At 34.5% G+C, this 27,385-nt stretch overlaps 1 protein-coding gene across 1 annotated transcript; it reads right to left on the bottom strand.

The window, feature by feature from the left end:
• Window positions 1-11,531: 11,531 nt before the first annotated feature.
• Window positions 11,532-27,203, bottom strand: LOC145045538 (uncharacterized protein At4g15970-like). Its single transcript, XM_078993862.1, has 4 exons — window positions 26,916-27,203; window positions 12,674-13,039; window positions 12,043-12,530; window positions 11,532-11,934 (listed from the first exon to the last, which is right to left on the bottom strand). The coding sequence occupies exons 1-4, from the start codon at window positions 27,195-27,197 to the stop codon at window positions 11,874-11,876; spliced, it is 1,197 nt and encodes a 398-aa protein (XP_078849988.1). The 5' UTR covers window positions 27,198-27,203; the 3' UTR covers window positions 11,532-11,873.
• Window positions 27,204-27,385: the final 182 nt, after the last annotated feature.

The following is a 27,385-nucleotide window of genomic DNA, read 5'->3' on the forward strand; positions in this document are numbered from 1 at the left end:
GTGGAAAATCACCACGTGCACTCTAAGTTTTCTTTCAAAAACGATTTTTGAACATTTCAAACTCATAAATGGTGTTTAAACCAACATGCATGTGATGATCCTCAAGCTTAGATGCTAGATCATCAAAGTATGTTGTTAAAAGCTTTCAAATATGTTCATGAATGATTTATTTCCAAATAAATATCTAAAACTCCTTTTATGACCAAATCTAATTTTTTTCGAGATTCCCATCAACAAAATAAGATGCTCTGTAAATTTCCAGAAAATAATTCATTTTTCTCGAATTATTATAATTATTGCAACAAAATAGGGTAATAAATCATATAAAATACTTTTGGAAGTCTATAAATCCTAGGTAAATTCGTGGATGACCCCTATGCTAGATAATGGCTTGAAATTAAATTTCATCGATTTTTGTTACTGTTTAACATGTTTTTGAATTTTCTTTTTGTTTAACTTTAATAAATCATTAAACCACCTTAGAGAAGGTGAAAGGGCAACCTAACAATTTTCGCATCTTATACTCTCCGTGGTAGACTTAGATAAACATTTTCAGAATTTTTCATAATGTATTCCTATTTTTCGCTTATTTTTGTATTTATACTGGACTAAAAACAGGAAAACTAGTTTTACTCATCCAAAAATTATGAAAATTTACCAGAACACCTTGTAGTATATTAGAATGCTACATGAAAATTTTGATAATTTTTCTCTTCTGTATACTATTTTTCTTCTATTTTCCCAAGATTAAATACACTTAAACCCAATTTTTATTAGAATAAATACACAAAAATCATAAAATTGGGATAAACAGTTTAGAAATTTTTATATTTTTCCTAGCTTAATAATGACTAATAACAGTGTTACAAAAATTTTGGGCAATTTTGGAAACTATTCTCTATTTATTTCAATTTTTATTAGAATAAATGCTCAAAAATCATAAAATTAGGTTAAATAGTTAGGAAATCCATTTTTATATTTTTCCCAAGTTAAGGATGTGTAATAACAATATTATAAAAAGTTTGGGTAATTTTGGAAACTGTTTTCTATTTATCCTCATTTTTATTAGAATAAATGCATAACAATCATAAAATTAGGTTAAACAGTTTAGAAACCGATTTGTATATTTTTCTCAGCTTAAGTATGTGTAATGACATTACTATAAATAGTTTGGGGAATTTTCTTAACTAATTTCTATTTTTCATGAATTTTTATATATTTAGAGAATTAAATATATGAAAAATGGTTATGCATATCCATAATCCATGAAAATTTATCTAGAAGTCTTTTAATACATTTAAAACTAAAATCTGAAGTTTGGTAATTTTTATTAACTGTTTAGTATTTTTCATGATTTTATGGTTATTCAATAAACTAAAATGGTGAAAAATAGTTAGACAAATCAAAAGTTCAAGAAAATTTATCTTAAAGTCTTTGACTTCAATTAAAACTGAAATGAAAAGTTTGGGAAAGTTTAGAACTAAATTGATTTAGTTTTGAATATTTAATCATTGGAACACCTCTAAAATGATAAATATTAGCATTTCAATAATGGGAAATTTCCACTTAAATTGTTATATAACAATTGATTCATTGAAATTATATTTTCACAGAAAAATGTTTGTAACTTATCAATATTAAATGTTGACACAATATTGGCATAATTCTATTGTAGTAGTAAGTATACTAGTGTTAGATTTCGATTAGAGACTCAATATCAAATGCCATTATTGTAGGAATCGATAGTGGTATAAGTGGAACTTAGCTCAAGGCATCATTTGCATCATCTCAATGCATATTTTGAGTATTCACCAATCCCCTGTTTTCTATTTTTAAATGTTTTGGGGTGGAAAATCATGTCCTAAACTATTTATATCCGTTGTATTTATTTAACTCATATAAAATTGGTTGCTATATTTAGCACATTGTGAGTATTCACGCACTCCCCTATTTTCAGTTTTTAAATGTTTTGGGGTAGAAAAGAATGTCCTAAACTAATTTTATGTTCGTTGTATTTATTTTGACTTGTATGAAACTTGGTTGCTATATTTCGTATGTATGTGTATGTTACTTTAATTCATGAGGACTGTATCGCGGTTAAGTCCCTGGAATCTCTAGACACAACTCATTAACTCTTTTGAGCCTATGGTTATTATGGATAGCGCTATCAGGAGGTAGACAACTCCTCACTCGCACGATTCACTTGAGTGCATTTTACCATTTCATACACTATGTTTGCGATACACATAGTAGTCAATAGGGCACGATTCGGTCATTAGGCTTGGGTTGTGAACTCATGAATGGAAACTTGATGCACATATTATTCTTTATGCACATACGAAACTTGTATTACCATGTTAGCAACGACACTTGTATAATTATTTTAGCAATGAAACTTGAATACTTATTTTAGCAACGAAACTCGTTACTCATTCTATCAATAAACTTGTTTATTAATTATAGCAATGAACTTTGTTTCTCATTACAACAACGAACTTTTATTACTGAAAACTTATATACATGTTTTAGCAATGAAATTGTTTGCTCATTGTAGCAACGAAATTGATTGCTCATCTTAGCAATGAAACTTGTTTACTCGTTTGAGTAACGAACTTTATCCTCCATGAGAATATGAATGTTGCATCTTGTTCGGGCAACATACTTTATCTCTCATGATGACAAAGAACTTTGTTTTTACAAACTTATTTACTCATCTTAACAATATACTTTTATTATTGGAAACTTTTATCAAAACTTTGACTTCAATTCATGGAACCAATATTATTTTGTTTATCTGTGAGTACTCACCAACTATTTTTATAGTTAACGCTCGTTTTACATGCTTTTTCAGGAATCATCGAGTAAGTGGCACTTAGGGACACTTCACTTTAGGAGCATTCGCATGTGTTGTATTTCAATTTACATTGTAATTTCTTTTAAAAGCTGTTCAAACCCATTGTAAAATTGTAATGATTTTTAATACTATGGTTGGTGTTGTCTTTTAACTTTTGCTATGAAACCCTCTATACTGCCACGCCTCGTGTTTCCGCTTTAGCGGGGTGTGACAGTTAACCACCTCCTTATTACACCATAGACTTCCAAGCAACAACACATGTTTCCATGCACCATCTCTTCATCTCTCTCTCTCTCTCTCTCTCTCTCTCTCTCTCTTCTCCCTTATTCTTCTTAATTCTTGGCCAAAGGAAAAACTCACACACACAATTTACTTAAGCATATCTTAAGAGCTCACAACAACTTCTTCATTTCTCCTTTAAAATTTCGAGAGTTCGGGCTTTTTAAGAAGGATATTCCACAATAATCATCATCATTGGTAAGTTTTTACATGTCTAAGTTATATACCTTTTCTCTCTTGTAAGATCACTTCTTCTAAACAAGCTTTTGGTGATCATACTCCTAGAAGACTCCTTAAGCTCAAAATCTACAACAAGGTGTTGCTACGGCCGAAAAACAGCATCAAACTCTTCCCTTTCTTCTTCAAATCGAAAACAACAAGAAAAGGTGAGTTCATACCCCTCTATTTTCGGTTTCACATGTTTTATGGGGGAGAATACAAGTAACAATGTGTAGATCTATGTGTGTTTGTGTGCTATGTGTGATTTTTTGTGTTTATATGGCATTTATGTGCCAAAAATGAAAGGGATTTCGAGATCTATAGTTCAAAGAGGAAAAACATGTGATCTTGGATGTATTACACCTAACAAGTTAAGAAAATCTACCATATAAGGGTTAAAATAAACAAGTTACAACATAAGACTCATTATTGGGCTATTTTGTCAAATAAGCAAAAGTTTGGGGAAAATTTGTCATTCACGATTTTCTTAAGGACCAAAAGAGTCAAAACTATAAAAATAATTGTTTTTATGAATAACATACTCTTTAAAGGGCTAGAAATGTAAATTGTAGCTTAATGGGCTAATTTTTGGGCTTTTCAGCCCATAGGCCCAAAAATTGCGAAAAAGGTGGTTTTCAAAGGATTGAATTGGTAAAATTCTCAAAACAAGGGGAAAAAGGGTAAACAAAACAAATTCATGGGTTAAAATGACTTTTTTTTCCAAACAAGGATAAAAAATGTAAACTTTTTGGATTTTAGGCCAAAATTGTAAAAGTTGCAAATAGTTGGGACTTTAACTGAAAAACACTTTACTGGAGGGGCTGACCCTTCCAAAGAGTAAATTTGAACTAAAAACATCACTTAAAAAAGTCTATGGGTCAAAAGTGTCAAGAAAATGGTTTAAGGGCTTAAAATGTCTTATTTTTATATAAAAGACTAAAATTGTCATTTTTACTAAAGAAGGGCTGAAAAGGGTCAAACCAATATTTTTAAGTCAATTATTTTATTTTTAAGATGTTGAGTCAAAAACACCAAATTACAACTTACGAAAATAAAAAGACGAATATACATATAAATCTAAATATCGTTATAAACAACCGACTGGCCTCGTGCCGTTATGAATCTAAAAATCAATCTTTCCGACAATTATACAATGCCTAACACAAGTAAATATTCAAATCTTTGGGCTTGAAAGCTCCTAATCATGCTTATTGGGCCTTTGTGACCCATTAACATGACTTTAGGGACCAAATGATAATAATAAGTGTTTATTAGGCCTTCTGTGACCCAATTTCATATTTAAAGGACCCTCAATAGCTTTCAAGTGCTGTTGGGGCTTAGTGGACCATTAGCATTGCTAGTAAGGTCCAAATAAATCAAATGCAAAATGGGCCAACGTGCCCTTCGTATACCCAATAGCCATAAATAATACATGGGATTAGTAGGACTTTGTAATCCTCTTCTCCTCGTTTATTAGGCTTACCTTCAATTCAGTAAATATATACAGATCGTTAATCAATGGTAATCAAATTCATCTTAGATTCAGTGAGTAATAACGAGCGGCACCTCTATGGGTCGTTTGTAGTCTATAGTTATAATCAAAGTCTCCTAGAGGGAGAGCGATAGATAGTGTATAGATCTATACGGGGGTGACTCCCCCACACCTCAGCTGTTCGCTACAGTTAGACTTGGCCAGTCTAGGGTGACAATATCTTGAGATCAATTCCAGCATTCGTTAGAATGCCTAGATAGACGACCTAGTCATTATCATGCATGGTTATAACGACTCACATAAACAAATCTAATACTATCCGAGTGATCAAGGAAAAATCATAATCATTCGTTGTGATGGTATAACAATTTAAAACAATTATATTTTCTGATCGGAAGACATCGGGTTTTTCGAGGAAATCAACACCATTCATTTGTACTTTTCAATAACTATAATGCAAAACTTTTCATTTATACACGCTTTGAAATCATTCATGCATAAACTTATGGATCTTCACACTTTGGTATAAACAATTGTCTTTTTCAGAAAATATCGGATTTTCTGGGTTTTATAAACTACACAAAGTGTTTTCATAACAACCATGCTTATGAACTCACCAACATTTCATATGTTAACGTTTTTCAAAATAACTTGTATTCTCAGGTAACAGGTAAGCTGAGGAGTAATACCAAGTATGCTAGGGTATTATGCTTTTGGAAAACTATCAAACAATTTATGTTATGGATATGTAATGTTTAAACAATGTACTTGATGTGAAAAATGTCAGTTGTAATGTATTGATGCATGGTGATGTTTATGTTATAATTCATGTATATTCATTGTGATGATATTCAATTTAAGTCACTCGAGGCCTCAGACGTTTCTGCCGTCTGGTTCGGGGGTGTGACAAGTGATTGTATGGATGAAGGACTGAAGAGACTTAGCGAGTCTCATGGGTTGAATCGGCGAGTCACATGATGATGGACATGGACTCGATGAGTTGGATGAACAACTCGGCGAGTCTGTTGAAGATTGTCGTGGACTCGGCGAGTCAGAGCGCAAAAACCCCAACCTCTTCTGGTTAAGACTCAGATCAGTGAGTTAAGTGGTGACTCAGTGAGTTGGACATGACAGGACTCAGAAATTGTTGAACTTGACGAGTCACGAGGTGACTCGGCAAGTCGAGTCGTGATAGGAGAGTTTTCTGAGTTTAGGAACTCGGTGAGTCAATGGGTTGACTCGACGAGTAAGGTCAATCAGGAAGGCTGACTTTGACCAGTTTGACCTTTAAGGGTATTATGGTAATTTGGATATTTATGTCAATGGATCATTGATGGCTATAGGTGTTGGAGTTTGGGGCAGTGCTTCAGGATTATGCTTTCGTGGTTCGGTTCGGCCGTTATAAGGTGAGTTATCCTCACTATACCCAAGGGTCTAAGGCACCAAGGCCGACCCTTTAATTTTTATTCGAGATAGTTGCTGCCGTGATATGTTAGTTTGCATTCTGGTAGAAAGGATGATTATGTGTTAACTTTGTTGGTTAGATCGGTATACTGGTAGATTGGTGATGACTATGCTTAGTGGCATGTAGTTGGTTTGACTCTTTGTATGTTGGTAGGATATTACATGTTATATGTGCACATGTTTGAGCAGTAGTAGAGGGTATTCCATCCGGGTAGGTTGATAGGGCCTAGTATGTTGTCTTGTAGACTGTTATATGATTATTTGATAGGTGCACATGTTTGCTAGTATGTAGGCATTCCAACCCGATGGTTGTGGGCCAAGAGTATTCCATCCTGGTAGGATGATTGGACTCATAGTAGGTGAGCATTCCAACCTGATGGTTGAGGGCTTGGGGTATTCCATCTTGAGGGATGATTCGACCCATAGTAGTTATTATATGTATAGGTGTGTAGGATTCCAACCCGATGGTTGTGGGCCGAGAGTATTCCATCCCGGTAGGATGATTGGACTCATAGTAGGTGGGTATTCCAACCTGATGGTTGAAGGCCTGGGGTATTCCATCCTGAGGGATGATTAGACCCATAGTAGTTATTGTATGTATAGGTGTGTGGGCATTCTAACCCGATGGTTGTGGGCCGAGAGTATTCCATCCCGGTAGGATGATGGACTCATAATAGGTGGGCATTCCAACTTGATGGTTGAGGGCCTGGGATATTCCATCCTGAGGGATGATTGTTCCCATGGTAGTTATTGTATGTATATGTGTGTGGGCATTCCAACCCAATGGTTGTGGTCCGAGAGTATTCCATCTCGAGGATGATTGGACTCATAGTACGTTGGTATTCCAACCCGATGGTTGAGAGCCTGGAGTATACCAACCTGACGGTTGATTGGACCCATAGTATGTTGTTCATTTCTTTATGTGTATGGTTTTGTGTGTATGGGTATTTTGGGGGAACTCACTAAGCTTTTGGGCTTACAGTTTCAGTTTATTGTTTCAGGTACATCAAGAGATTGTGGCAAGGCAAAGGCGTGATAATACTGCTCCTCATATTTCATGATTTTATGATTTGGTTCTAGGGATACTCTGATGTTTAAATTATTTTGAAAACAAGTTGTGATAACTTAATGGTTTTTGAATTGGTTAAAATGTTTTAAATTGGTTTGAATTTTATGGGTGTTACAAGGACCAAACCTCTTAGAGTCGAAACTACCTTAAGGACCGAACTGCCTAGGACCGAACTGCTGAAGACCAAACCTTCGGTCCTCGATTCCATCCCACCTTTGGTTCTCAGTTCATTTCATCTTCGGTTCCCATTCGACACCTTCGTCTGCGAGCTTCTCGGACCGAACCTAACTTTGGTTCTCAAGCTTCTTGGACCGAGCCTCGCATCAGAACTACTAAGTCTCGTAGATTCGCTCCTTTCTTCCTAGTTTTTAACCACTTTCACGTTTTAAGCCCATTTTTGATGATTTTGACGGGAGATTTTCACCCAAACTCATTTTTCTAAGACCCTGTAGATTCATATTTTAATCATATTTTGGGGAAATCTTTATCATAGATAATATCTTTTGTACAAGACATTATCTAAGGGTTGGTTGACTTTTCCAAGAAGTTATGACACAATACCCACTTTATGTCACTATTCACTCCTTACCATATCAAATCATAGTCTTTTTATGCATCTTCCAACACTCTATTTGACTTACTTACACTAAATCCACGTAATAAGATCTATATCTTACCTACTCCCCAAAAGAATCATTCACCACATTTTTTTACAACAAATACTCTCTCTCTCTCTCTCTCTCTCTCTCTCTCTCCCTCTTTCCTTTTCAATTTTCCTCCTTGGAACCAAGAACTGCAGAAAGTCACGAGCTCTTCCTCCATTGTTGGTGAGTTCTTCATTTCCACTCTTGAATACTCTTCACTCCTACACTCGAATCATGGATTTCTTATGCAAATATCATCATATTTGCTCTTAGATTTTCAAATCCTCAAGCATTCTCCAAGTGTTATTGACTTGGAAACCCCCTCTCTTCAACATCCATCTCAGGGAATCACTCAAGGTGAGTTTATACCCCCTTCTTTTCACGTTTTTATCAAGTTTTATGGGGGAGAATACAAGTCACTACATCAAAAACATGCTTAAACTCAAATGACGGCTTTCAACAGAAAAGTTATGGCGCAATCACGATCTATTTGACCATCTTAAACTTCATAACTTTCAAAAATGTTCAATATGAAAATAGTTCAAGTTCATACCTTTAAAATGAATACTTTCACATGTTCATACTATTTTTCTACAATTTATGGTGATTTTTACAAAACTGCCTATCACTGTAGCAAAGATTTCAGACCAGTCATTGAAAATGGTCATTTTGACACTAGTTAGAAATCATTAAAAATTATAATAAAAAATGTGAGTATACTAGACATATTTTATGAACTTCCAGAGTTTACATATTTAGATTTTGACTCACGATGATTTTTCTGTGATTTTTACAAAAACATGGACCAAACCGTAAAAATTTATAACCAACAGTTTACATGTTATTCACACTTTGTAATGTGTTGAGCGAAGTGTTTATCTAAGATGACTACATATTTACTTATGTTTTCCTGTTAAGTTACACCTAAATAACAGAAATATCCATTCATTATATGTAGGGGTGTATAACAGGTAAAATTTCCGGGTTTCGGGTAGAACGGATCGGGTAAAACGGGTATTTCCTTATGAAAATAATACCCGATACCCGACCTATATTGTAATTCGGGTTTTCGGGTTTCGGGTATTCAGGTTTGAGGTCGGGTTGGGTAATTATCGGGTATACCTGAAAATTTATTTAATGACACTTATTGATAATTTTTTTCTTTATTTTTTATTTTTATTTTTACATGTTGGTTTGTTTAATAAAGATCGGGTAGGAAAATACTCCATACAATTAACAAGTATATATATAATAACAATACAAATCATTATAATATGCTATGTACTTTTTTAATTCTATTCCGTGCGGTAGTGAGAAACTGAGAATTGTGATGACGGTTCAGGACTTCAGCTTCAGCGTCTCATTCCCTTTGCAAGTTTGGGTCGACTGTCGATCATAAGAAGGAAGCGAAGGGTTTTGTTTTATTTGAAGTGTGCGTACGTGACTGCATTGTATATTTGGTATTATTTAAAAAACGAATTCGGGTATACCCGAAAATAAATATTCATACTTAAAACCCGACCTATATTATTATCGGGTTAACCTATTACCCGAATGTTCATACCCGTTACCCGTTCTACCCGACCCATTCTACTCGAATTCGGAACGGGTCGGGTGGGTAGAACGGGTTTCGGGTTTTGTCGATAGGCCTAATTATATGGGTTATTAGTCATTACAAACATACAAGATGAACTATGCCACGTATAGTTTATGATTTGCTATATTACCATTCACTATGAAAAGTGTTCAAATCACACTACAAACGGGGTTTTCATTCACTACAACCATGAATAATAAACTATAATAGGTATAGTTTATGGTTCCTTACACTACAAATACACTACTAAAAGGGGCTCATTTACATTACATAAAAGGTTTTTCATTCACTCTACACGTAAACTCGTTAACGTAAATTGTGAGATACTACTTCATTGTACTCTTAGAGTACAAATTAAAATTTCTGAAAGTTATAACCAGAGTCTCTTGTATATAGATCTATATTGGGATTGACAACCCACACCCAAGCTGCTTGCAACAGTCTGACCGGCCGGTCGGGGGTGACAAATGTCGTAACAGTTCCGACGCCTGAAGAACGTCGCAACATGTCACACGCACGGACCAGGCGGCGGAAACATCCGGAGGCGGGTGACTTCATTGTGCAGTATCATAACAATTGAATATAAATGAAACATAGAAAATCCAAACATCATACATCAATATAACAAACTTACATTGTTTCACATCATATTCATGTTTTTGAATTACACAAAAGAAGCAATGGTGAGTGAGTTCCAAACTACATCAAAATAATTCAGCATCTGCGGTCCATACCTGCTTACTGATTTCCTGAGAATACAAGTCGTTTGAAAAACGTCAACATAAATATGTTGGTGAGTTCATAAACATTGTGTATAAAAATCTGTGATAGTTGGAAAACCAGAAAATTTAATATTTTCTTCTCAAAATAGTTGTAGGTTTTGCTTTTAATCAAGTATAGTTGCTTGTGTGTGTGTGTGTTAGTTTATCGTATTCGAGATCGTATAAAGATCGTTTTCCCTCAGAAAATCCTATATTTTATGATATACAAAATAGTAGTGAGTCTTGTTTTCAAAATTAAGTATAGTTGCGTTTGTGGTTTAGTTTATCATCCTTCGGTATTATATAAAATCGTTTTCCCCCAGAAAATTCTATATTTTCTGCATGTGTGTGTAATCGTTTGGTGATCATAAAACCCTAAGACTGGAGAGGTGTGAGAAATCAACAGGCGATTGTGGACAATCTGCACAACGCAAGTGGACAATCAACACAACGAATGTGGACAATCACTACCAAGCATAGGGGCGGTCAACACAATGTACCAATTCATTTGTTAAAAATTATATTTTTAACAAACGTAGATTATTAAAGTCTGTATAAAAATCATAATTCTCTCATATAATTTCCATTATCAGTTGTCTTTATATCGACAAGATCATAACGAGACCTTCAACTCTCGCTTGGATTGTTTTTCCTAACAATCGATCGATCTCTATTTCGGTTTATTTGTCATACGTTACTGCGCTGAAATTTCTAAAAATCATAACTTTCTCATAGAAAGTCAGATTTAGACGTTCTTTATATAGATGCTCTCGTTTTTACGGCTATTACAACTTTTGTCATGATTATTTACACTAAATAGTCTTTTATAAAAAAACGTTTATTTACTTGACTGGTTAGTTGCACTATAATGCAAAAATGAGGTGTTACACATCTCTAACGGAGATATGTTCACATAATAATGACTAGTGATTCTTGAGGTTAGTCGACCTTGAAGAAGAAATTTGGTAATAGCCAATCCTAATAGTCATCTCTAAGGAGGAGGTATTATCATAAAAATGTCTTGTGACTCTTAAGGTTAATAGATCTTTAAGAAGGGATTTGATAATAGCCAATCATAATAGTCACCTCTAACGAGGAGATGTTAGCATCATAATGTTTAGTGATTCTTAAAGTTAGAACTTAAGAATGAGATTTGTCAAACATAAATGTTAGAGTCCACCTTCTTGAATTAAAACTTATCAACTTGATATTGTTTTGATACTTTTTAATTGCCCTATCACCTGTTGCCATCTTGCTAGTGATTAATAACTCCAAAACATTTGAAACAAAAATATTGGAAAGAAGAAATCATACACATTTACAACAAACTAACTTGAAGTCTAAAGAAACTAAAAAAATCCACCTTCACTTTATCAGCTAGATTCTTGGTTCTACACTTGTACCATATTCTGCACAATTTGTCAAAAAAAAAAAATCCCTTGCATAAGTTTGCATCCCAAATCTTCTTGGAATTGAAACATATTATATGGACGATCAATTCTTCCTTCCTTTGTCGTATTTCTTGGGTGGGGCACGAGGACGCTGAAATGAACCCCTGATGACAATGATGAAATTATAATCCACATCAACTCTAGCAAAGCTATAACATAACACGACTATTCTTCAGCGTTAATTAAAACGAGTGGAAAGGATAGCATAATACCTGCAAAGTTGAGGAACTGTCCATAAACCTACAGACTCATGATGTGTTGTTTGATTCTTGAGCGACCTTGTATAATTTCGCCAATCACCAAGCATGATCCCGAGGTCGTTAACCTTGTTTTCTAAACCAACGCAACAATTTGCATGCATTGTGCACACTTTGTTTAGATCTTTACTTGGCTGACAAAAACCACCAAAGTAGGCAGTATCAAGGAACCGAATTTGTAATCCGACGTTTTTAATGAATGGATTAAACTTGATCTTGTTGAACACATCTTGATCATGCATGCTTGGGTAAGTCACCCTTGAGTTGTACCAAAACTTGTAAAATTGTATTGTTTTCTTGTTTGACTTCACATAGTTAAAACCTCCATTTGGTAGGTTGTTCAAGTCGTAAGGGTTTCCATTGAAATAATCACAAGCTATTTGGAAATCAGCATCTTCATGAAACTGTGGAAACGGGTCCCTAAACCACATTATGTCTGCATCCTGGATACAGAAAATGTCAAACTTAATTAATCCTTTACCAAGTTTAGACAAAATTACATCTTTTATTTTTAAAAACTGGGGTTTTGACTTAAATAAGTTAATCTAGTGATATTTGAAGCATATGAAAGAACTAAGAGGAATACCGTGAACAAGAAGCTATATCCCAAATCAAGAACTGAACGCAGAAAATCGATTCGTCTCCACATCATCTTTAAATAATCAGCTGCCATGAAATACGCCTCGCCTGAAAAGTCCATGCCTTTGGTGCTAAGATTGTAACAATGAGGGTGTAACTTCAAGCAACGGGAATATGCTTTTTGGTCTAAAGTTACAACGACTATGTGTTTCAGAAACCTTTTTGTTTGATTCCCGATTCTAAAGCTTTCCAAAAAAAGATCAAACATGGAGTCTGGCTCAGCCCATGCATCATTCATAGTCGTAATTATCACTGTATTTGTACCCATAGTTGCATTTTCTAATATGCTTTTCAACTCATCAAGATTTATACCCTATTAAGTAGAAATTAAAGACAAGATCGAGTTAGAAATGAAAAACATCAACAAAAGATTTTGATATCGTATTCAAATTTAGTATAAACGAGGATTTTGGAAATCGACTATTAACCTCATTGTATAATAACATTTCAGGATTTGAAGATTGACACTTAACCCCTCTTCTAATAACAATATAATTTTTTTTTGACATTGCATGTAACGTATGGTTTATTGGTTAACATTATAATTATTAATTAATGTTTTTTAAAAATCAATTTGGACAAGTGAAAAGGCAATAGAAGACTATGTTATACAACTCTTAGATAAATTATAGACCAATTTTATAATACAATGAAGCCTAAATTTTTTAATTAAGAATGTACATAAACCAAATATTTTCTTATAGAAAAGTGATTGGTACATAATAATTTTTTTCTTCATGAAGAACAATTTTCATACTGCCCTCATATTTTCGTTAATCATCACACACATGCTAACCTAAGAGTTTAATTATTGGTTAACTTAATCAACAATTATAAAAATACAAAAAAAAAAAAAGAGCAATATAGGGAAAAAGAGTTGAAATATGATATATATAAATAATCATCAAACAAATATATTAATTAAATAATAAACATTTTTACTGTCAATATGTAAAAGCTTCCTTGGCTCAATTATTGTCCGGCAGATCATGCATGTTTCATTATAGTTCCTAAAATACTGTCAATATGCGATGCATGTTATTATTTAAAAAATGGTTTATCAGAGAAAATAATTTATATTTTCCATGGTAGCATTGCTTTTGGCACATCTTAGGATCTTATTTCTCTATATTCTTCAATTTTAGGCCCCCTATTTTTGTATTTTAGTGAGAATCTCTCTCTCTCTCTCATACACACACACACACACACATATATATATATATATATATATATATATATATATATATATATATATATATATATATATATATATATATATATATATATATATATATATATATATATATATATATATATATATATATATATAATAGGTTCAATATAGAACCAAATAAATGTATGATGGTAAATAAAAATTCTAATAAACTGAAAAGAAAATATAAAAAATTAAATACATTTGGATTGATGAAAATCGGTTATGAAGTTTCTACATATCAATAATTCTCTTAAATTGACCATAAATAAACATATTAAAGTATATTAACAAATGTTTAGAGATAAACATATATTGAACATGAGCATAAAAACTGGATAACAATAGTGAAATTGCTAATGAAAGTCGAGTGCTATTGAATTAGCATTTGATCAAACGTGCAATTTGAAATTGTTTCAGTTGTGCCTGGATTTAGAAGATATGCCACACGTTTAAAAGAAAATGCAAAAACCCAATTATGCTATAATAGTAAGTGTTTTGCTTGATATTGGATAATAGTTCGATAAATTTACAAAAGTATAATCTTATCTTATCTGTCGACGTAACGATCCAAGGTTTAAGAAGTTAGTTTTGTGTGTATATTATAACTAACTTATGTATTAATTTTGTATTCTACTTGGAGTATATACCATGCTTTAATTTTAAGAATAACATTTTCATATTATATATAAAACTATGTCTATATTGATCTATACATGTAAAAAATAAATTATTATTATTATTATTATTATTATTATTATTATTATTATTATTATTTCTAAATTAAGACGATCAAAGGATGTTTAGATCTAAATTAAGTTAGATAATAGTATAATTATATACTATATTGTGATAGTATAGCATAAAACAATATATAAATGTCCATAAAAAAATAGCATGAAACCATCTATCATTTTTATTATAAAATTAATATTTTTGATTAGTTTTTGAAATTTTAAATTTGAATTATAGTAATTTGGGTCCGTTGATAAATATTAAAGAGATTACCTTTTCTCATCTATTATTGCTACTTTTATTTGGAAAAAAACAAGTGGTGTTTATTAAAAGTAAACTTATTATTCATTCTATTTTTGTCAAACTTTTCAACATTATTACAAATATAAAATTTGATATCTCTATTTTTTTTCATACATTCTTAAAGAAACAAATTATGTCTGTCACAAAAGACCAAGAACTTTTTTGTATGTAGAATCTAATTAGTTTTATAGTTTAAGTCTGGTTTACACATCGTATACAAAAACATATGGTATTCAAATGCGATTGAAAAAAAAAATATGATTAACGTAATTTTAAAATCTGATACAATTTATAATTAAATAGAAAATCCAATCTCCTATAATAAATTAAAGTTTTTTTGGCACATGTCCTCTTCTCATTCATTTAGACACATGACATTTTCTAGAATTTTTAAATTTTCTATTTTCCACTTGTCATTTTATTATATTTTTCATTTATTAAATTAAAATTCCACATTTAATGTGTAATGTAATATATATGTAAAGTATTTATTAGAAAAAGTTATATATATAATGTATTCAATACATTAAAGTCTCATTAATTTTAATAATTCAAATTTTCCATATTTTTCTTATAATTCAAACTTTTCAAATTGTTAAAATTTTATATTTAATTTTTTAATTAAACCCATGTAATACATGGATCTCACACCTAGTTACCAATAAAGGTTACAAACTTATAGTTATTTGATATTTTATTTTAATTTAATAAAATATATTACAAATTTTTATACAATACTGAATTATTCTTATAAATATCTATTTATGTCATTTTGTATTTTCAGTTAGTTTTTATTAAATATTATTTTTATTAGATAATCTTTCAACTAACAACTAACTTTTCAATCATCATCTCGCTTATTAGCTAACGACTAACTTTTTAGCTACCAATTGATTTTGAAGACATTGTGCGAAAACTAAAATGGGCCGTTAAATTTTCGGATTAACAATGGATAGGGACTAATAGTGATAGATTAGTGACACACTAAGACGACTAGTGACGAATTAACGACAGATAATGACAGATTACCAATGAATTAAAATTCCAAACCCCCTACTGACAGGTGCCTTGTGCAGTTGCACACACTACATGTGTTTAGGGTCGATATTAATTACCAGTTAGCTATTCAGCTAGTATAGACAAAGTTGATAATGTCAAAATTATGTAAATCTCATATTTGAGAAAATCAACTGCAACAACAAATACACAAAGTAAGATGTATATGAAACGTGTTCAAATAATTTAGATATACGTTCTATTATTGAATGTAATGAAAAAGACAAAACTGCACGAATGGTCCCTGTGGTTAGCTGAAAATTACCATTTTGGTCCAAAAAAGTTTGGACTAGCACCAGAGGTCCAAACTTTTCATTTTGTTGCGAGTTTGGTCCATTTTTGCTTGAACAATTTTATAAAGATGATTTTGCCCCTGATTATTTAATATTTCAATTTTCTTTTATTACAAAAATTAAAAAGAACTAAAAAAAAAAGAAAAAATAAAATATTATATATCTCTCTCTCTAATAAACCAATACAATTAACACATATCCTTCTGCATTCGTTCCTAGCCAAGAACACAAGAGCATTCTTGTTCTTTACACCCCATCGATTTCCTGTAAAAAATTAACCTCACTCATCCATTCCATTTATCCATTTCTGTTAAGAATCAATCAACAAACACTCATCTTAACCTAAATCTATTGACTAAACCCCATGGATTTACAGTCAACGTAAAAAGCAGAGAGATGAAAGGAAACATGTGATTGTCGAGCAAACAACGCCGAACACCCCCCATCGCACCTACCCTTCTTCCCGTCGAGCTCCACTACCAAACACACCACCTGTGCCGATGTTGACGCTCTCCTAGCTCAACCAGTTCTCCCTTCCGCATCACACCTTGTTACCAGAACTGGAAGAGAGAAGCTTCACTGCCTTCCTTTTCCTTTGCTTCGACCCTATCGGTCTCCGGAAACAAAGCTTACGCAGGAAATCGACCCTCACTACTGCCCTACCCATCCCGTTCCCTCACCTATTCCATGGTCAATGACCACGTTATTGTTGGATAAGGTGTCTAAGTCCATAACTATTTCTGGTATGTACTTGACCCGACCCGGCATGGTCCATTTGGGTTGCATGGCACCATGCAATTGGATAGACTAAATGAGAGAAATAACGCTTGGAGATTATTAATATATTATAAGTTCTAATATATTAATAATATTATTTGATTAGTTTGATCAAGAATTAATTAAGTGATCAAAAGATAACTAATTAAATATATGGGTTGATTAAGTAAATCATCCATATCTTGTATAGTGGGCTAAAAGGCTCCATGGATCATCAAGTTGGGTTCCACCCATAGGATGCTCCATGGATGCTCCATGGGAGTTACAAACCCATGGGTCATGGAAATGAAGAGTCATGACACATTAGGGTTTAACCCTAGATGTGTCAACACTATATAAGTAATATGATCTCCTCCCAAATCGGCTACACTAAAGAAATAGAGGGCTTGGCCGATTTTGTGAAGTGAGTATTCTCTCATAAGTTCTTCCAAGAGCATTTGGTGTTGTGTGAAGCATTTGAGGCATCACACTTGGGGTGCTAGGCTCACAAGGTTTCAAGGAACACAAGCAACAACAAGGTAAGTTATTCTATCTATACTTTATGTTAAAATTGTTCCCCATGTATGCTAGATAGGAATATAACCTTGGAAATCAACTTTGCATGACAAATTAGACAAACATAGATCCAAGGTTATTAGGGTTGCATGTACACTTAGGAAGTGTTAGAATGCTCAAAACCCATCAGTGGTATCAGAGCCTAGGCTTGTTTGTTCTTATTTGTGCTTAAAAGTTGAAAACAGAATCGAAAATTTGCTGTCTGCGAATGGACTCGTCGAGTCCATGTGTATCTTCAACCAACTCGGCGAGTCATGTTCATGCACTCGGCGAGTAGGGTCGAATGAGTGCAGAATTTCGATTCAGTTGCTGGAAAATGAATTAGAAACATTACCCTAAATTGTTTTAGTAAATGTAAACTTGTTTTTGGTGGTGTAATGTCTTGCTAATTCATTTACAACAACTAGCTATCAAAATTACAAAGTTTTATGTAATTTTTTGATTGTGTTCATATTCATGTTCTTGTTCTTATGATGTTTTAGATGATCATAGGAATTATTTGTAACCTATTTGGTAGTTTAATTCTTGATCATAATGTGTTTTAATGGAGTCCATAACTTATCCTTAAGTTATGGAAAACCAAGAGTCACACTTGAGTTAAAACCATTAAGAAAACACAAGAGTTATAAAAATGAAGAGTCTTCATTTTATGACTCTATTAAACTCATAAGTTACAAGAAATGAAAAGTTTTGAAAGTTACAAAACTTGCCCTCAAGTTTTGGAACAAGTAAAGTTAAGTTAAAACTTTAGTTCCAACCCCTAGAATTTTAAAAGTTAAAATTCAACCCTTATACTTATATTATGATAATTTAATAATTATATATATATATATATGTATAAGAATAAAGTCGTCTTACCGCTAGTACGCCTCATTCACGAAGCCGGTCTATAAGGTGGGTATAAGGTTGTTGCCTATAAAATGGTGACTTAATGGGTGTATATTCTCACCCACCGCTTGCTTGACTGGTGGAGGGTCGTTAGCCGAACGGGTAAGACAAGGACTTATAAATTCTCATTCAAAGTATGATGAATATATAAAGTAACTAAATGTTTATTAAATTCCCAATCTTAGTTACTTTAGGAAAAATGTGAATAAGGTGCTAATCCATGAAATTACACTTTACACTTTGTCTGAGTCGTTGGTGGAGCGTGTGTGGTTAACCGGCACACTAACTTGGACTTAACAAGGTAGGTAAAGGGTGACTTAAGGTTTATTATAGTATCGGTGGAGCGTGTGTGGTTTACCGGCACATCGATTGAGTGATAAACTTTAAGGGTACCAAGTGATTTGCATGGTTACTTCACACCTCGTTTTGTGATCCTCGGCATCCCAGTCACAAAACCTGGAGGGCACTCCCGAGATTGAAACATGCCTTTGAAAAGTTCATTGGATCTCAAAGAATCTAGGAATTTCTAAAACCAATAAAAACTAAATATTTAATATTTCGGTTGTCATGGTGGAAATTGGTGAATCGTCATTCACCTACCTTTCAAATATGGTATAGCTTAGATTACGACATACCTCTTCTAAGTTATATTATATTGTGATTGGATCCTAGCCTTAATATTACATTTGGGTGTTTTATTAAGGACTCTCTTAAATCTAAACTAAACTTGTTCTTCCTTTTCAGATGTCTTCAACTAATGCTTCTGGCTCGAATCCTAATGGCTCCTTTACTCTTATGAGTCTATGTGGGAAAGTCACCTTTGATGGATCCAACTTCAATAAGTGGATCAGAAACATCAGGATGATTACCCGCTACGAGGACAAAGAATATGTCCTTGACAAGGAGCTTAAGGAAATTGACGAGTCCACTGCAACTCCCCAGGAGATCGCTGACTTTCATACTCATGAAAGAGATGCAACCAAGGTGGCTTGCATCATGTTAGCCACCATGACAGCTGAACTCCAAAAGTCTTATGAAGACTTCTACCCTTATGAAATGCACCAAGATTTGATGGAAAGATACCATCAAAGTGCACGACAAGAGAGGTACGAAGTCATCTGCTCCATGATAACAACCATGATGAAGGACGGAGAGTCCGTCACGAGCCACATGCAGAAAATGCAAAGGTATGTGGATCGGTTGCTGAAGCTCAATGTGAACTTCCCTGAGGAGCTTGCAATAGATATCATTTTGCACTCCTTACCATCGTGCTATGATCAATTCCGCATGACATATCACATGAACAAGGAAGAGGTCACCCTCAGCAAACTTCAGGGACTTCTCAAGACCGCAGAAACAGGTCTTAAGGGGAAGTCGGTTGCTATCACTCCTACTCCAGACTCAACTCCGGTCTTGGCAATCGGGCAAAGTTGAGGGAGGAAGAGAAAGAGATCTTCAAAGGGTACCAAGGCTCAGACCCTTGATGGCTCTTCTTCAAGTGGAACCAAGAAAGGTTTCATTACTCCTTCTTCTGACCCAAAAGAGGCTGAGTGCTTCTATTGCCATGAAAAAGCTCATTGGAAGCGGAACTGCCCAAAGTACCAGCAAGATGTGAAGGATGGGAAAGTCAAACCCAACCATGCAGGTATTTACACTATCATTTCTAATAACTCATCCCATTCGAAATCTTGGGTCCTTGATACAGGTTGCGGTATTCATATTTGTTGTGACTTGCAGGGACTAGGAAGAAGTGAGAATGTGGAGTAAGGAAGAATAAACTTAATCATGGGGAATAGGAAAGTTACACCTGTCACCAAGATTGGAGTTTATACTTTATCGCTAAGTAGTGGGTTAAATTTAGATTTGAATAAATGTTGTTATTCGCCAGAAATGGCAAGAAATATTATTTCCTTTCATGCATTGTACAAACAAGGTTTCACCTTTTCGTTTGATAATGAAGTTGGTTCGATTAATGCTTTCTTTAATAATGTTCTTTATTTTAAAGCATTACCTTGTGATGGTGTGTATGAAGCTGTATCTATTGTAGATAACTTAGGAAATAATGTTTTGTGTATTGATTCTACTAATAATAATAACTTGGATAAAGCATCATTATGGCATTGTCGTCTTGGACATATAAGCAAGAAACGCATAGGCCAACTCCAAAAAGGATGGAGTCTTGGAGTCGTTTGACCTAAAGTCAAACGATAGTTGCGAATCATGCTTACTTGGAAAAATGACAAAGTCCCCTTCACGGGCTCATGTGAAAGGGGTGAAGGTTTGTTGGACCTTATACACACGGATGTGTGTGGACCATTCAAACATGCCACAAGGGATGCTAATCGTTATTATTTGACTTTTACCGATGATTACAGTAGATATGGATATGTCTACTTAATCAAGCATAAGTCAGAGACTTTCGAGAAGTTTAAGGAATTTAAACAGGAAATCGAGAATCAATTGGGCAGGAACATTAAGATGCTTCGATCCGATCGAGGTGGTGAGTATCTTAGTTCAGAGTTCCTCGACTATCTAAAGGAATGTGGGATTGTCTCACAATTGACACCTCCCAGGACACCGCAGTTGAATGGTGTGGCTGAGAGGCGCAATCGAACCTTGTTGGACATGGTTCGTTCCATGATGAGTCGAGCTTCGCTACCAATCTCATTCTGGGGGTATGCCTTAGAGACTGCCGCCCATATCCTCAATCTAGTCCCTACAAAGAAAGTTGTCAAAACTCCTCACGAGATGTGGACTGGTAAAGTACCTAAACTAGACCACATCAAGATTTGGGGCTGCGAGGCTTTCGTGAGACGCGAGACTCATGATAAGCTCGAACCCCGAAGCGAGAGGTGTATTTTCATCGGCTACCTACAACAATCCTTTGGTTACCTCTTCTACAGACCCAGTGACAATGTGGTCTTTGTAGCAAGAAGAGGAGTCTTTCGAGAAAGAGAGTTTATAAGCCAAGGAGACAGTGGGAGGCAAGTTGATCTTGAAGAAATTCAAGAGTCAAGTGGTGAAGGAACTTTAAACTCTAGCCCTTAACTTGAGGAGGAAACTCCTGTTGAGCCAATTGACGAATCTGTACCTCTGAGGCGTTCCACGAGAGTTAGGAGTGCACCTGAGCATTACTATGGATTCCATATTACTGCAGAAGGTGAGACACTTATTAGTGATGAGACACTGGTAAGTCAAGATGACCCTAACAGCTACGAGGAAGCCATGGCAGGCCCCGAGTCTGCTAAATGGAAAGAGGCTATGGATAGCGAGATACAATCCATGTATGACATCAAGTTTGGAACTTGGTTGAGAATGTACCAGGTCGAAAGACTGTAGGGTGCAAATGGGTCTTCAAGAAGAAGACCGACATGGATGGTAAAGTACACACTTATAAGGCTAGACTGGTTGCAAAGGGCTTCTCTCAAATTCCTGGAGTGGATTATGATGAGACCTTTTCTCCGGTAGCCAAGATTAAGTCTATTCGGGTTCTGTTAGCCATAGCCGCATTTCATGACTATGAAATTTGGCAAATGGATGTCAAAACCGCTTTCCTTAATGGGAAGTTGGCTGAAGATGTTTACATGAGTCAGCCAGAGGGTTTTGTCAGTAACGAGTACCCTAATAGAGTGTGTAAGCTTGAGAAATCCATTTATGGATTAAAGCAAGCACCTCGCAGATGGAATCTTTGCTTTGATGAAAAGGTCAAGGAATTTGGCTTTTCTAGGAGTGAAGATTAATCTTGTGTATATGTCAAGGCTAGTGGGAGTATAGTTAGCTTTTTGGTATTGTATGTGGATGACATACTACTCATAGGAAACGACATTCCAACCCTGCAGGAAGTAAAGTCCTGGCTTGGAAAGTGTTTCGCTATGAAGGACCTTGGTGAAGCTGCCTATAGCTTGGGGATAAGGATCTTGAGAGATCGGAGTAAAAGACTAATTGGACTTAGTCAAAGTACCTACTTGGAGAAGGTTCTGAAGAGATTCAGAATGCAAGACTCCAAGAAAGGAGAGTTGCCCATCCAGAGTAACGCCAAACTGAGTAAGACACAAAGCCCTAGCACTGAGGCTGAGATAGCAGAAATGAGTCGAATACCTTATGCTTCGGCTGTAGGTTCGATCATGTACGCTATGACGTGTACTCGACCTGATATAGCCTTTGCCTTGAGCATGGTTAGCAGGTTTCAGGGGAACCCTGGCAAGGCACACTGGACTGCGGTAAAGAATATTCTCAAGTACCTACGAAGGACTAAGGACTGGGTCCTTACCCTCGGTGGAAGTGATGACTTGAGAGTTATAGGGTATAGTGATGCTAGCTTCCAGACTGATAGGGATAACTTCCGCTCTCAGTCGGGCTGGGTCTTTACCCTAAATGGAGGAGCAATTTCTTGGAAGAGTTCCAAGCAAGAGACAGTGGCAGATTCTACTTGTGAATCAGAGTATATTGCAGCTAGCGAAGCGGCAAAGGAGGCGTTATGGCTGAGGAACTTCATTGGAGACCTTGGAGTTGTACCAGCTATTAAAGAGCCGATGGAAATTTTCTGTGATAGTGAAAGTGCTGTTGCCTTAGCCAAGGAACCAAGGGATCACGGGAGATCCAGACACATCGACAGAAAATACCATTTCATCAGACATCGGATCGAAGAAGGAATCCTCGTGGCAAAGAGGGTATCATTGGATGAGAACCCAGCAGATCCCCTCACGAAGGGACTGACTCGGGTTAAGCATCTCCAGCATGCTTGGAGCATAGGGCTGAAGGATGATATTAGATTTAGTAGTTAGATAATCTCGAAATTTGTTAAGTGTAATTGACATTTGATGATGAATAAAAGTGTTTTATTTATGAGTAAAGTGTTGCTATCTCTTGTCGATCGTTTACTATATTTCTTTTGCATGTTTTGACTTCCAGAATAATTTTGTTTGGTATAACATATTATTCAAACCTCCACAGTCGGTCATATGTCGGAAGTAGGTATGAATCAAGACTGTCATGTTTGGTTGTAGAGGTCTGGGACAAGGCTACAACAATCATGAGTGCTCATAAGTTCTGAGCATTGGACTCAACCCACGCTCACTGGAATCACTTCATGGAATTCTATCTCGAGTGATCGTGAGACGGTAATATCATATAAGTCTTTAAACCTAGAGATATGATTTGTTACTTACGAGTTGGTTATGCATTGATTGTACGAAAAACGCATTGGTAACTCGATGTTATAAAATCGTGCTCTTATGTGTAATTCAATGAGTAGTAGAACAAACATATGAGTCGAAGTTTATCTGTTCCTTCTTGGATTAGAAGCTGATATCTGGGCCCCTCGATGATTTTGTTTTGACCTATGTACCGGGCCCGGTCAGAACTAAGTTGATGTGTTCAATTAAGTTCTTTGTCAAACAAATCGGAAATCGGGAAACAAATGTTGGACAATAAGTAAGACATTGTTCCATGTATTTGTCCGACTGATATCTAGAACAGAGGATTATATGATCACTTATCTTAAATGGCGTACCATCATCTTCTCAAGTTTCGAGAAACCTTGTAAAGAGCTACGATTGCCGATCGGTTCCTGAAGTCATACTTGCAGTAATAGTTACTAGACTTATCCAAGTGGGAGACTGTTGGATAAGGTGTCTAAGTCCATAACTATTTCTGGTATGTACTTGACCCGACCCGGCATGGTCCATTTGGGTTGCATGGCACCATGCAATTGGATAGACTAAATGAGAGAAATAACGCTTGGAGATTATTAATATATTATAAGTTCTAATATATTAATAATATTATTTGATTAGTTTGATCAAGAATTAATTAAGTGATCAAAAGATAACTAATTAAATATATGGGTTGATTAAGTAAATCATCCATATCTTGTATAGTGGGCTAAAAGGCTCCATGGATCATCAAGTTGGGTTCCACCCATAGGATGCTCCATGGATGCTCCATGGGAGTTACAAACCCATGGGTCATGGAAATGAAGAGTCATGACACATTAGGGTTTAACCCTAGATGTGTCAACACTATATAAGTAATATGATCTCCTCCCAAATCGGCTACACTAAAGAAATAGAGGGCTTGGCCGATTTTGTGAAGTGAGTATTCTCTCATAAGTTCTTCCAAGAGCATTTGGTGTTGTGTGAAGCATTTGAGGCATCACACTTGGGGTGCTAGGCTCACAAGGTTTCAAGGAACACAAGCAACAACAAGGTAAGTTATTCTATCTATACTTTATGTTAAAATTGTTCCCCATGTATGCTAGATAGGAATATAACCTTGGAAATCAACTTTGCATGACAAATTAGACAAACATAGATCCAAGGTTATTAGGGTTGCATGTACACTTAGGAAGTGTTAGAATGCTCAAAACCCATCAGTTATACCAGAATTTTTCATGAATCGATTTCATGTGAGAATTTATTGGTTCCTTGAAATCGATTGGTTTGAATATAGAAGGGAAATGCTTACGATTAATCGTCGATTTTGAGATTTAGAAGGTTGTAAAGAGAGGCGATTTGAGAATCGAGATCGTTGGATTGCTTCGAGCAATGATGAAGTCATTTTGGCATCAGAATATTCCTTCGCTAACCTTCTATCACCCCCAATAAAAAAAACCCTAGACATACACAGGTAGAGTGCCAATCTTTGCAAATTTGGTCTCCGATTTAGCCCTCTCATCCCCGATTTCGTTCAAGGTACCTCTAATTTGGTCAACTGGATTCAAGTGGTGGAGGTTGTTAAAGACTTAAGATTCGGCACAAATGAAGGGATAGCGACTGCTATGATTTATTGGTGGTTTGGGTGAGGGTTAGCATCATAGCAGGTAGCGGTGGGAACAGGTGGAGTGGTGATGCGATTTACCTGAAGAACCTTCTTCATCTTACCTGCAATTCATCATTCTTCATCTTACCAACAGGATGGTGGCTTCAGATCGACACTGAAGGAAGGTGAAAAAATATTGAAGATTTTGAAGGAAGAGAGAGAGAGAGAGAGAGAGAGAGAGAGAGAGAGAGAATATTTTATTTTTTCTTTTATTTTTAATTCTTTTTAATTTTTGTAATAATAGAAAATTAAAATATTAAATGGTCAGGGGCAAAAATCATCTTTATAAAAAAGTTTAAACAAAATCGGATCAAACTCGCAATAAAATGAAAAGTTTGGACCTCTGGTGCTAGTCCAAACTTTTTTGGACCAAAGTGACAATTTTCAACTAACCACAGGGACCATTCGTGCAGTTTTGTCAATTTAATTTCTAAACATCAAAATATCATATTTACCCAACTTAATTTCTAAATATCATATTTACCCTTTATAAAATTTCTAAATATCATATTTACCCTTCATAAAATTTCAAAATATCATATATCTCATTTTTAAACATCAAAATATCATATATATACCCTTCTTAAATATCAAAATATCGTATATGTACATTTTAAACATCAAAATATCAATGGTAGTATCTAAAATAACCTCTATCTACAACATAATAATAATCAACAACAACAAAAACTAGGCAATCAAAATATATATTCTATATAGAGGGTTGAAGATGAATTTTTTTTGTTTGTCAAGAGGGCGACATTCCAACAATTTAGAAGTTCACATTTCATTATCATGGACGTAAGGATAATATGGTTAATATTTTTAATTATTATAATAATTTTAAGGTATAAAGAGTGATTATAAAATATTAAAAACATTATAAATAAGGATTTGGGAAAATATGATATTTTAAAGGTTTATGAAGGGTAAATATGATATTGAGAAATTAAGTTGAGCAAATATAATATTTTGAAGTTTAAGAAGGATATATATGAAATTTTTCATGAAAAATCATAAACCAAATACAATGATTCTTGACAGTTGGCACCTTCAAACATTGTGAAAGAACTCAATCATTGGTCTTCGATTCATTTTAAGCATTTTTTTATTTTAGAGGAAAGAAATTGCTATATATAATGACTAATAAACGAATAAAACGATCATAGCCGTCTTATTTGATAATGTCCTATACGGTGTAAGAATAAATAAATATCCATATAACATCATCTATTTCAAAAAATAAATAAAACTAACTTGTAGTAAAAATATTGTTTTCCACCCTTCTCAATTTCCCAATTCAAAAATCATAGCTTTATTTATCGGTCAACTCGGTTAAATTCGACTTCCATCATCCACTTATCTTCAATTTGATTATATAAATAAGATTCTTAAAATACTAAATAAGGTTATATCAGATTACGATATATACTTCTTCAGCAATAAATTCCGGGTCAAAGAAAAGGATCGTATATCTAAATTGAGCTTCATATAAACTCAAGAAAGGGAAGAAAAAAAATGAAGAAGAATCGAGTGGATCATATGCTTACTGAATTTTCAATGTGGTCGCTGTCAACCAAGGGGTTGTAGTTGCCAGAAAGTGGTAAGGTGATGGGAGAGTGATGATATAGAAGCAAGCATGAAATCGCCACAGTCGCAAAGATGATAACCATCTTAGGAGTTTGCTTGAAGAGTTGACGGTGGTGGAAGAGGAGGAAGCTGAATTCCGATGGTTGTGACAACGACGGAGATTGCTCATCTGGATCGGCCGCCTTGTTCTGTCCGCTCTCCAACCCCATCGTGTGATATGGTCTATGGGTTTGTTCTTTCATGTGGGTTTTTCTTATGCATGTTGATATATATATATATATATATATATATATATATATATATATATATATATATATATATATATATATATATATATATATATATATATATATATATATATATATATATATATATATATATATATATATATAGAGAGAGAGAGAGAGAGAGAGAGAGAAAGAGAGAGAGA

Source organism: Lactuca saligna, chromosome 5, assembly GCF_052625555.1.
Source record: "Lactuca saligna cultivar CGN05327 chromosome 5, ASM5262555v1, whole genome shotgun sequence".
Taxonomy (NCBI): domain Eukaryota; kingdom Viridiplantae; phylum Streptophyta; class Magnoliopsida; order Asterales; family Asteraceae; genus Lactuca; species Lactuca saligna.